General features: G+C 41.4%; 1 protein-coding gene across 1 annotated transcript in view; it reads left to right on the top strand.

The window, feature by feature from the left end:
- The window catches only part of LOC100643224 (homeotic protein Sex combs reduced), a 45,402-nt gene extending 40,320 nt beyond the window's left edge, over window positions 1-5,082 (top strand). Inside the window, exon 2 of the mRNA XM_003402150.4 lies at window positions 1,288-5,082. Coding sequence (XP_003402198.1) covers window positions 1,288-1,592 — 305 coding nt within the window. The 3' untranslated portion in view covers window positions 1,593-5,082. The remainder of the gene's footprint in view (window positions 1-1,287) is intronic.
- Window positions 5,083-12,331: the final 7,249 nt, after the last annotated feature.

Consider the following 12,331-nt stretch of genomic DNA (forward strand, 5'->3'; position numbering starts at 1 on the left):
TCCCTGAGAGAGTCGAGCTCTCCCTTGCGCACTGCTATTAATAGCCCGCTCATTATCGCTGTAAATGAGCCGATTCTTTAATATCCGCATTCACATGGATCTACGATGATCGCGAAGGGAATGGGGTTGCAGTTTATGGGGATCCGCTTAGCACCTGCTCGATTCGCTGATCCAAAACCATCGATATGACTCTGCCTGTCTGTATCGATTAATAAAAAGAGAACAGGTAGAAATTGCAGCAGCTTGTAAGTGAATTCTATTATCTTGCATCGGTTCTAGTTCTCCTCGGTCACCTTGTAAATCAACCTTATCAGACAGAAATCTAACGACCAGATGTATATTAAACGACAGGAATCGCGACGCCTGAGCAGCAAATTCCATCGATCAGGCTTCCTGAATCGATAAGATTACGCGAGCAACGATCAACGACACATGATTCACCGATTTCATAATGAGAGTATCGAGCGTTATTGTAATTGGGATATTAAAATGTTAGCGGTAAATCGGCGAGTCTAGCCGCGAGCCGCTGATTGCGTGGCTGGAAAAGCAGAAGTAACAGGTTATTGGTATTTAAAGGCGACCTCGAGATTTCTCCTGATGCTCGTTGCCCGAGCTATTCATTACCGAGTCTTTTGCAACGCACAGAGGATAGGTGTAATAGGCGGAGTATCGTAATAACAGCGTTGCAAAATTATTTATGGCTCGGGCGTGCTGAGCAAATAGGTAAAACAGCTGCCAAGTGACCAGTTCGCGATCCGGTAGCCACGGTCCATGTATTAGCCGCGACTCGTTGAAATAATTAACCAAGTCGTGAAGCGTTACACGCGTTCAGCCCAGCTATTATACGTCGTACGCGTTTCATCCTCTTGCCCCTGTCCCTTCTTTCTGCGTCGTTCGTGCGTAACGCTTCGATACATTGGATGATCGCGGATCTCTTCGACTTGTGTTATGACACATTCTCAATTCGATAGATCAATTTGATAGAAACATGCCTAGAAGATTGCCTTTAGCTGATAATTCTATGCAACCTATTTTAAGCTAAGTTGATCGAAAGTGGTGTCAGATGACTGCCACTCATGGTCGTTCCACCCAATGATCACTAATCGTAGATATCATAATCGAAGCTCAACCTTGGAAACTGCTTGGAAGATCCTTCTTCTTTAGGAATGTCCTTCCTTATTTAGGAAGATCCTCAAATTTCCATAAAAGAATCTCAAACTAAAGACACAGATTTTATGTTGTCATGTAAGGATCATGTAGTAACAGATGGATATATTTGTTTGGCAGGCACGGTGAATGCGAATGGCGAGGTGAAACGACAGAGGACGTCGTACACCAGGTACCAAACGCTGGAGCTGGAGAAGGAGTTCCACTTCAACCGCTACCTGACGAGGCGGCGTCGCATCGAGATCGCGCATGCCCTTTGCCTGACGGAACGTCAAATCAAGATCTGGTTCCAGAATCGACGGATGAAGTGGAAAAAGGAGCATAAGATGGCGAGCATGAACATTGTTCCGTACCACATGTCGCCGTATGGCCACCCTTACCAGTTCGCGCCCCACCCAGGCCAGTTCGCTCATTTGGCCACATAGGACGAGTTCTCGCCCGCCGAGCTCGGAGCACACGCTGTCCGGTTCCCCGGGATGTACGGCGAGCAGAACTTCTAAAAGGCTTTTTTTCTGTTCTCGGCTCGGTCGCCGTCACCAAAGACTATAGCAAGTCTCGCGTGACCTGGCGGCCCGAGACACTTCACTTCCAGTAGGACACGTGGTGAGACCCGACGAGGTCTGACACAGGCCACCGATGCCTCGACGGATTGTCACTCGTCAAGCAGAATTCCTACTTCTCTCATTCTTTTTATTCTTATCCCTCTCCGTCTTTTTCCTCTACCCGGGGCTTTCCGTCCTCTTCTCCCGTCGTCTTTTTGCTGGTATTCGAGTACTACAAGCGTTGCGTTCAGACGAGAAAAGGTTTTAGAGTTTTTATCACGAGGAACATCGACCTGACGTGTTTAAACTCTAAGAAACCAAACTTCCTGAAATTCATCGTGGTCTTACCATATTTTATGCTACTTTTTCTTACACGATCGATTGGAATTCGACGGTTCGTCGGTGTGTGCCTGTGTCCATCCATAAGATACTCCGTCACAATACAACTATTTGAAGTTGAAGGGAAGCCAAAAATTTTCTGCAAAGCACGCCGTGCGCCCGATTAAATGGACTGGACGCGCTCCGAGGGGCTCTCGCCGCGGCTGGATTACAAACGTACCGATGCTGAACGCGGACGAGGAGCCACCTCAGCGGGTGAGATAAAACCGCATCAGTAGTTTTTAAGGCTTAGAAATCAGCGGTCTAAGAAATTAATTAATTGAGCGACTAATTAATTAATTATCTTGTCTGGCTGCGCACTGTTCCGCATCTCTGGATCTATCCAAACCCTCCTACTACCCCCCTCCCACCCCTTGGTCCCCCTATCCAACCTATGCACATCGTTCCCTATATTCCGAATACGAAGGAGAAACTAAAAAAAGAAAGAACGAAAAACAGAGGATGCGCTGATGTACTTACTTAACTTCTTGTTTCTTCTTCCACTTCCTCTCTTCTCTTTCTGTTCTTTCGCTCGTTCTCGAAATCTATCTCTCTGCGAGGGTGCGTTCGTCGATGGAGATTCGCGAACCACGCAGTCTCCATCGGCGTACCGCGCAGTTTCTATGTGCACGTTAAAGTCTCTACTTCATAGTACGTAAGGTGCCTATTAATACTCGAGCCTATTCTCTGCCGTTTTTCGATAGAGGCTGCTGACAATTTTCAAGGTCCGCTCGGTCGACACGAAATAAGTCGCCAAATCGATGCGACAAAGCGCATGTTAACTTTATAGCGAGTAAGAACAGCCGATAGTTAAGAACAACCTGTTGTATCGCGCCTCGTTTGCTATACCGCAGTTCGTTAAGCCAAATCGATCAGAAAAGTATCACTGCTTTCCTCTTCAATTTGCAACACTCTAAATGTACACATCTAATACACCAAGTCACTTGTTTCACACGATATTCCATGTTCCTCTTTTTTTTTTTCTCTTTTCTGCCGTGTTTTTTAAATATATGTTTATTTTCTATGTCTTCATCATCAGATAACACTTCATGGATTTTGAATTTTCGATAGAATATTAAGAAGAAATCGGTGAGCAGCCGAAGATACAGCAAGCTCTCTGTAAATACCGCGGTTCGTGTTTTTTCTATGGCAGCTAACGATCGTCGTTTCAGAACGAATTACAATATGAACTGTTCTTTTTTACGACGATAACTTTAGGCGTAGTACGCGTGCGATTCAACCGGAGCAACGCAATTTCGATACGGAACCGTATGAAGTCGAGTCTCGTTGCACTCGCAGAATTCTCGCGTCGCGTCGTTGTTTATAATAGTTGCAAATGTTCGGTGCATTATACATACGATACAATATTGTTGGAAATTGTACAAGAATTAAAGAATGTACAACTTTTCGTCTAGAGGTAACAGAGATTTCCAAGTCAGCTGTTCACACGTACATATGTGAGATAAACACATTCGTGCCCGCGCATGCGTTTGCCGTTTGCCTGCGCGGTCGCAACTGCGCATAGCGACGTGACACCGCGTGCAATACGAGCGAATGAAGCGGAGTTTGTACAGCAAAACGGACGAACCGACAGAAAACGAGCGATTGTCCTTTAAGGAAGAGAAGGAAAAGGAAGAGGAAGTGGAATAGAAAGATTCCTCTACTTAATCGAACAAAACGGCAGGTGTATAAATGAATTTAGATAATGTGTTCGCGGCCGTGGTGCGTGCACGTTCGCGCGCTCGCGTTAATTGGTTTATCTTGTGATACGAAGACATGAAAAAAAGAAAAGCTATAATTAAACGAGGAAAAAAAATAAGATAAACAGCTAGCAGTCGCTCCGTGCTTAGTAAGATGTCGTGAACTGCGTAACTTTATGCGAAGCAAATTCGGAAGAATACAGGGATCTAAAAAAGTATATATTATCGATATTTAGAGAGAGAGAGAGAGAGAGAGAGTGAGTGAGAGGGAGAGAGAGCGCGAGAGAGAAAAAGATTACAAATGTAAGGTGAAAGCGAACAAGGCGGAAAGAGAGATGTAAGTGTAGGCTATAATGTTGAATTGTACATAGCTATTGAATATATGGCAACACAATATTGAACGACGTTATTATCGTACGAGGCGTTAACGAACGAGCCGATTCCTCCAGTTCTTTTGCAGTCGATAAGCGACAAAAAATGATGTATCCGTGCTTCGTGGAACGTAATTGTTTGTGATATCTGGCACAGATGCAGGATACAAGTTGTTCGAAGAACGAATCGAAACATATTTCCTATGTTGCAGAATCTTTCGTTATCGCCTGGTACTTTATATAGGAATATTTAAAGAAAAAGATAGTGAGGATTATAATAGTAATTATTATTATTATTATTATTAATATTATTACAATGATTATTGAAATTATTGACATTATTGCTATTATTCTATTGAGAGTGAGCCTGTTGCTAATGACTTGATCCAGTGTTAATATTGTATTTTATTTGTTTCGTTATTATTATTATTATTATTTTTTTTTGTTGTTCACGCCGCGTGTCGTACACAACACGTTCCGTACCTATGAATGCAGAGTTCGGTTTTTCGCGCTCTTTAAAGGAAAAGAATCCGTCGTGAATGGGAGACGCGGAACGCGTGTCTTTTCGACGTTCGTCGTTTTACTTTCTTCAAGTCGACCGCGTCGCTCGGTAAACACGCGTCGCCGACTCCGTAGAAATCGAGGATGAAAAGAAACAGTGGTCAACGAAGCGAATAAGAAGAAGAAGAGGAAGCCTATTTACTCGTCAGGTGCGAAGGATGCGTTCTCCACTTTAAATTAAGCTCAAGTATTACGTTCGTGTAGCGTCAACTCAAATGTTACTTCATTCCATGTAATATACGTAATAGTCTAACTAAAAATACCTACTTAATACATCTACGTAACCTAGAGCACCGTACGTGTAAGGTCGCATAATTATATAATTTAAATTGTAATTATTAAATGATATGACGTACAGAAACATAAGATCGTTATTCATTACCTGATAATTCCGATACGTTAAGTTCATGAAACTACTAATTATGGCTTCTAAAAGCCAACATAACCTATAATTACAGAAGAAAGAAATCGTTCAAGGTCCAGTACATAAATAATTTCGGCCATATTTACTCGTAAACTGTGCACATTTTGGTTAACGAAAAATATTAAGATTGCTTAAGGAAAAAAATACTTTCCCTCCGAGTGCAACAATAATTGTTGCGCATTACGAGATACCGAACGATTTAGCTGTCCGATAACGTAATCCTGAATTACTTTTAATCGGTGGAATAACACGACGCAACGCATAAAAATTGTGTTAATTACGGCGAGCTCGTAAAACGATAATTATTATGTTTACAATTACGGGCGATAGGACGAGGCCAGCCGTTGCTGAAATTCCAGGCCGCGATAACATTCGAGTCGAAAGATCGAGCGATGCCCAGCCCAAAGGTTATCGGACCCAGTGCACGCGTGTACACGCGCATTTTTCTTCGACTGTAATAACGTTCAGTATGTGTAGATGGATCGTCCTCTAATTGGCCACACGTTTGACGAGTTTTCATTTCAATCGTAAGGAACAACGGTTCCATCTACCGAGAGCTCGTGAATTATCCGTAATTATCGGTAACAAGGCTGGCTGATTATATTTTGCCGCATCAGAAAATAATAGTTTGCCCGTTAACATTGAAACGAGCCGAATAATTGCCTTCTTTAATAAGAGATCGCATCGATGACAGTAATCGGGGGTATCCGATCCGAAAAATAATTTCGTTTTCAGCTACCTGCCTTGCTCCTTTTATTTGTCCAATATCGACCATTCGTCCAATAAATTGGATAAAAAATATGTTCTACCCACGAGCACCACTTGTGTGCGACAGTGACGTAATTCGAAGGGCAAGGATCGAGAAACTGGTGGAGATCGGCGATCGTGAGCGGTCGAATCCGCTCGAGTAGCGCGATAAGATCGCGTGACAACAGCGGGAGGTCGCGCGTGATAAAGCAGCCTCACACCCTCAAAAACTACCGAAACGGACAGGAGTCGGGTAACAAGGAGACAACAAGAGACAAGAGGACTGAACGCAAGTCACGATCTATGCTTCGAGCGGTGCTTCTTTCTCTCTTTCTCTCTCTCTCACTTTCTCTCTCTTTCTGTTTATCCTACGATTTGACCATGCTACCGACGATGACAGCGCAAGTTTCGATCCACCACCGGTTCCTCACGCTGCACGTTTCGCCTACTCGACGATCGTGACTTTCCTTGTCCAGATTGTAACGATAGACCGCACGGATCGAAGGATAAAACGAGCATGGCGCCGTCGAATTATCGATCCCTTCCTTTCCGCTGGATCCGTGGCCGGTCTTACGCGGACAACCATGAATCCATGATAGTCATTAACTAGAGTGTTCGTTGGCAAACGTAGAATTTTCATTTCTACCAACCTCTCATTTTGATGGTTCAATCGAAAGTCGTAAAGGACTCTGGTAATTTGATAGTCGATGATTATCGACATTGAAACTTCGTCTAACGAGTTCGTTACACTCTTCGTCTAGTCGAGGAACGGGTAATAGTACATTTTCACTATTTCAAGACGTGTTCGTGATACTGCTCCTGCTCATAAATATGATAATAATAGAGTATGAATTTTAGCATAATAGAGCGATGAAAGAATTCGATGACAGAGTGTTTATCAAGTAACAACATAATTCTCCAAGGTTTGATAATTACAAAGAACAGTTTCATTATCGTATGTTGGCTTTTGCAAATCAATTTAATCTCATAAAACAATTATAAAGAATAAAATACATCTTATCAATAATAAACAAGTGTCCAGATTCTTTTTAATGGTCTCTCAGGCATTTGGATCAAAGTTCTCACGAGCACAGCCTAGCAACCATATTATAAAATATTTTTGTTCATTTCTGACTTAGTCACAAATAGTCTTTCAACCATTTCTCCTAACCATTAATTATGACAAATAGCATTTAAAAAAATACCACAATTATAAAATCACAAAATGTGTCTCAACACATCTCACAAATGTCCTGTTCGTTAAACGCTAGACGCAAAGTGGTTTACATGAAACGGTAGAAAATTCGCAAGATTTCAAGGTAGGATTTTCTTGGTGGGTAAGCGAGCCTCGTCTGCGGGAAAACTCGTAGCAGAAAGCGTGAAGCGTTTGGCGCGGAACGCCGTAGGTATATAATACCTCTGGGCTGGCGTCAGTCACTCAGTCAGTCATTGATACCGCGCGGTGATTAATGAAGAGTCAAGGTTCGGGATCACGGTGCCGAGTTCAGAGTAGGGGACACGACGGGAGAGCTCTCGAGAGGGACGAGTATCGATACCGCACGTTCCTTGGGAATAAAGCGGAGACGTGCTCGTCGCGCGTGCAACCACAGGGAATGCCCGGTGTTTGTTTCAGACGAGCGCCAATCGTTAGCCCTTCTCGTGCAATGAACTTGAGTTATTATTCTGTTACAGTCGTTGTTCCATGTTACCGAGTTTGTATCAAGAAATGAACATCTTTCGTACGATCGTTATTATATTCGTGGAGCTCGAGGATTTCTTTCTACTTTTGATAAACCGGAGTATCCATCATGGCATCACTGTTCAATATATGTTCAACGTCACATACGTGTCACGCTTTAAATCGAATTAGGATTTATATTGATGTATGTAACTATAGTAGTCGATTTGAAGTGTTATGATTGGATAGTTGCAATTGCTAGTGTAAAGAAGCAGAGATAGGTTCTGCTGCTGGTGTGGAGATGTCGCTGCTGGGGTACTGCTGCCTTCTTTTCATTATTGTATTGTGGAATAAAAATCGAACTACAGTCGCCGATATTTGATTCCAGGTTCCGAACGTTCGTAACACAAGGCGCTAGCCACTGCGCTGTCATCGTCCGACACTAGTTGGTGTCGTCCGGTGGTATTTGGTGTTGAGTGCTGTCACAGATTAATAAAATAATAGAAGAATGTGATGTTAAAATTTGTAATAAAAATATATCCGAGTTATTGCAGAAAAATACAAAGAACAAAGCACAATCCGTGAATAAGGTTTTATTCCGAACGCGTTAATGGTAAAATCTCGTAATGTTGTCGTAAAATGATTATAACTACGTGACAACTCGTCATAGAAACAGCGAGCCATAAATCGAAGCAAACGAATGTGAGGATTGTGATGCGAAAGGCAGACGTCTATGGCGAAAAAGTATCGCAATTCTCGAAAGCGGCACGATGTGGCCGGAAAGCCATTAACAGGCTCCCGCTAAGACACCGGCAAGATGATCCGCGTTTGGAAAAGTTCGATAACTCGATCGGCAGCGTGAGTTTTTCCGCGGCGAGTCAGAAAGGCGGCCCTCGATCCCGCGGCCCTTTCTCCTTCCATCAGCGGTCGATCGGTTGAGTGACAGGCGACGCAGGGACCAAGAAGAGAGAAAGAGTCAGAGACGAAGGAGGTAGAGCCCGTCCGTCTGTCCGTCCGTCCGTCCGCGTCGCGTTTGTTCGTCCGTTTGTCCGTCCGTGGCCGCGTCCCCTGTCCACAAACGGAGCGGAGCAAGACTTCACCACTTTTATGTACGGAGTCTGAATAACAAATCTGTCCAATTCACATGTCGACATCAAAGAAGATAATATAAACACTACATCGATACATCGTCTACAAAACCTTAATGTTTTATTAATGCGGCCTCCGTCCTCGTCCCATTCCGCCGAGTCCATTCCACTCCACAGATGCAGAGACTCGGACGGACACCAGGCGCAACTCTTCCTCTGGCCAACGAAACTCGACGATCTGCGCCGATCCACCGGTGGAGTATCAGCACGCTACGAGGAACACCCGCTTATCCTGCTCTCGAACCTCCAGTTTCTCCTTTTGCGCTTTTTGCCAGCCGATGAGATGTGCGCCCCCTTCCGGACAAGCTTTTGATCGCCTGTCCAACCATAACGTCCGCAGATACTTGTCTTGACGCCCCGGTATCGCAGATCGAGTCCCGCTTTTGAAAAAATTCGCAAGCGATAGCCGATGCATTGGATCGAAGGGTCGAAGGACCGAGGCTTCCGGTAGATTCGATGCAGGTTCAGAGATAAAGAATCGTTCAGCTCGATAGGTGAGATTCTGAGGTATATATAGAGTTATGAAGGATTTTCGATGTTTTCGTGCTTGTTTATAATATTGAAATATACTAAAAGTCTAAAGAAGAATTATTGATTTGTGTGGTTAAAATTGGTTGTGTATTCTTCGTCCGGTATGTTAGATTTTCAGGTTTTTTGATAATTGTGAGCACTCAAAAGATTGATAATTTTAAACGTTTACAGATAAATCTTTGAATTAAACAAAAATACACAAACCATTTTACCTAATGAGGTGGCTTATTATAAGTGTTAGTTTATTAAAGTACAGTGTATATTAAAATCATTTTAAATACAAGTACAGAGATAATGTGTGCCGGTCGTAATCATCACTCGCTCAATGCTACTGTTCAACTCTACGTTCGCTAGTCGACTGTATAAACTCGTTACAATGATTGTCCTAGAGAGCACGTTCGTCTATTCGTATCGATCGGTGGTATTACAGAAACTGTGAACATATCTCTGGTGTACGATTACAAGTAACGAAGACGATGTTTTGCTCGGAGTTTGTTTACCTTTAAGCCTAGCGAGCCAAAACAACGTTGCCACTTCAAGGCACAACACTGTAAGTCTCGCTATTCGAATCTTCTGTTGACTTATGTACAACTACATATTCATATTGTTTATGTAGAATTTAGTACATATTGTATTATCTGTAAATAATGCTTACACAATCCTACTGCTTTCATTTTAACCAACGATTATTTAACGTTAATATTCTGAATGAGAAATTACGAATAGCACATAATATCGACAATTTGAAAATGTGGGAAAAACGCAGGAGGAAATAATTCATAAAATGATACTGAATAAATAAAAAATACATAAAAATACATTAAAAAAATACTGAAATATACATAAAAACGTTTCTCCTCTTGCCAAATATCTTTCAAGCCACATTGACATTCGAACAAATATATAAATTATAAAAAGACATATTTGTTATGAAATTTCTATTCTCTGTAATTCTATCCTCGGAATACTCTAACCGTTGCGTCTATGACATCATCAATTTCTAACCTTCGGAAACGCATATCCAACAGAACCAGAGAAACAGTGATACACAGTACACAAATATTCGGATACTTCGAAAGTTTCATCACACTTAACGGTAATAAAACTTTTCAATTTATTATTAATATATTGAACTATATTATACTCCCATACCTTCTGCATTATTAATCCGTGCTTTGTATTCCTAATTGTATTTATAACAATTCCTTTTCTCTTTTCGCATAAGAACGAAGGATATTTTCTATCGGAAGAAAGATCGTGACGCGTCGAGTCAAACGGGAAGGGAACCAATGTGGAAGACGCGACGAGTCTCGTGACACAAGGGACCCACCTAATTCAATTTGCCGGGCACGTTTCCCGAACTCATCGATGGCTAACGTTGCAGCTTCAGCCGATTACCATATTCGCATTCGCGCGCGATCGATGCTTCTCTCGCGCGCCACTTCAATTTGTATGCAAATCCCCGCGGAGCCGGTGGGTTTGACCGAGTTACCCAGTTCGTCATCGGTCCGCGAGATAGTCATCGACATGTACGCGACGATGCAACCACCCGTGGCTACCGGTTGCGTTTATTATAAAATTTTCATATCAATCCGGTCCACTGAAACCCAACCATATTGTAATTAACATACTTTGCTTTTTTCGCAACTTTTGAATGTTCTGCTTCTCTCCTTGAGATGAACTAAATTCACAAATATCAGCGCGTATACTCGTTACGTTTATACGTTGGAGAAATAGAAACAAATTGTAATTTAATTTAGTATTTTAAATTGTAGAATACGTATGACGCCAAAAGAAATGCGAGATTTGTAATAAAATAGTAGGAAATAATAAACAAAATTAAGAATCATAGAATTTGTGCTAAATATCAAGTGGATAAAAATAATTCTATATTTGTAAACCATAACTCGATATCTGACGTATAATTGGAATTAAAGCGTTATATGACTCAGACCATAAAGTCTTAAGATTTAACTAGTAGAAAAATCGTTGATGATTTTTAGTGGAAAGTTGATGAAATGGCTAGTAACTTTCTCGTTGTTATGTTTCTAATAATCGTTGAAATTTCTTTGACGATGAAACAATTTACTCGATGATGATAAAAAATGCGTAATTAATTGGGAAACGTCCAGCGATTAATTTTTAGCTTCGGGACTTTCGGATTCACGGACGGAACGTTAGAAAGTGGAGAAGTAGCTGGAAGCACAGTGAAACGCTCGAAAAACACGATTTTCCATGACCACTTTAAACATAGTCTTTTACAGCCTATGATACTCATAAAAAACATCTGCACAGGAGTCGACTTTCCGTGTGTTTTAAATTACCTGTCTTGTAGAAGGCTTTCCTGGGAACCTGAACTAGGATAACGTTATTTTTCAACTTCACTCGCCTTATAACTAAACTAAAAAATCATTCCTTTAAAGACATTGTACCACTTCCTTCATCGTTGCCATTTTTATTGATAAGAGTCATCTTCTTTTTAGACGATTTGTAGATGTGAGAAATACGCTTGAATGTTCATATTTAGTAATTACAGGAGTTTCCAAAATATAAATTAAAAGTAATATACAAGCATTGTGCTCTGCAAGGAGACAAATCGTTTTACATATACTACAAAGGATAGAAAAGGATATACTGTAAAGGATGAACTGCTTTTGACACTTTGACTGCCACCTGGGTCATATATGATCCACCATGGTTTCTCCTGCGATGCCACGGTGGTCATTGGTGACTGGAGCGCTTCAAATTCTTACAATTGTAAAAATTGAATGATAATTGACAGTTAGAGCATTTTAAAAATAACAGATAAATAAAAAATACTTTGAAATGAAAAGTGCTCCATTGAACAATTAAACGTTTTTATTAGAACATCAATAAAAAGAAAATGAGGACAAATCTTGCTTCTAACGGTGCACTGTGTTTGTATCCATATCTTTGAAGGGTAATCTACGAATATTATTGTAAACACACCTTAGAAAATAATCGTAAATGCTGCTTTATAATCATATAATTGAGGTTAGAAATGAAAACATACCTTACTCTAACATATAATGAGCAAATATTGTTTAATATCTTCTACACGTT

This window comes from Bombus terrestris, chromosome 18 (assembly GCF_910591885.1).
Source record: "Bombus terrestris chromosome 18, iyBomTerr1.2, whole genome shotgun sequence".
NCBI lineage: Eukaryota > Metazoa > Arthropoda > Insecta > Hymenoptera > Apidae > Bombus > Bombus terrestris.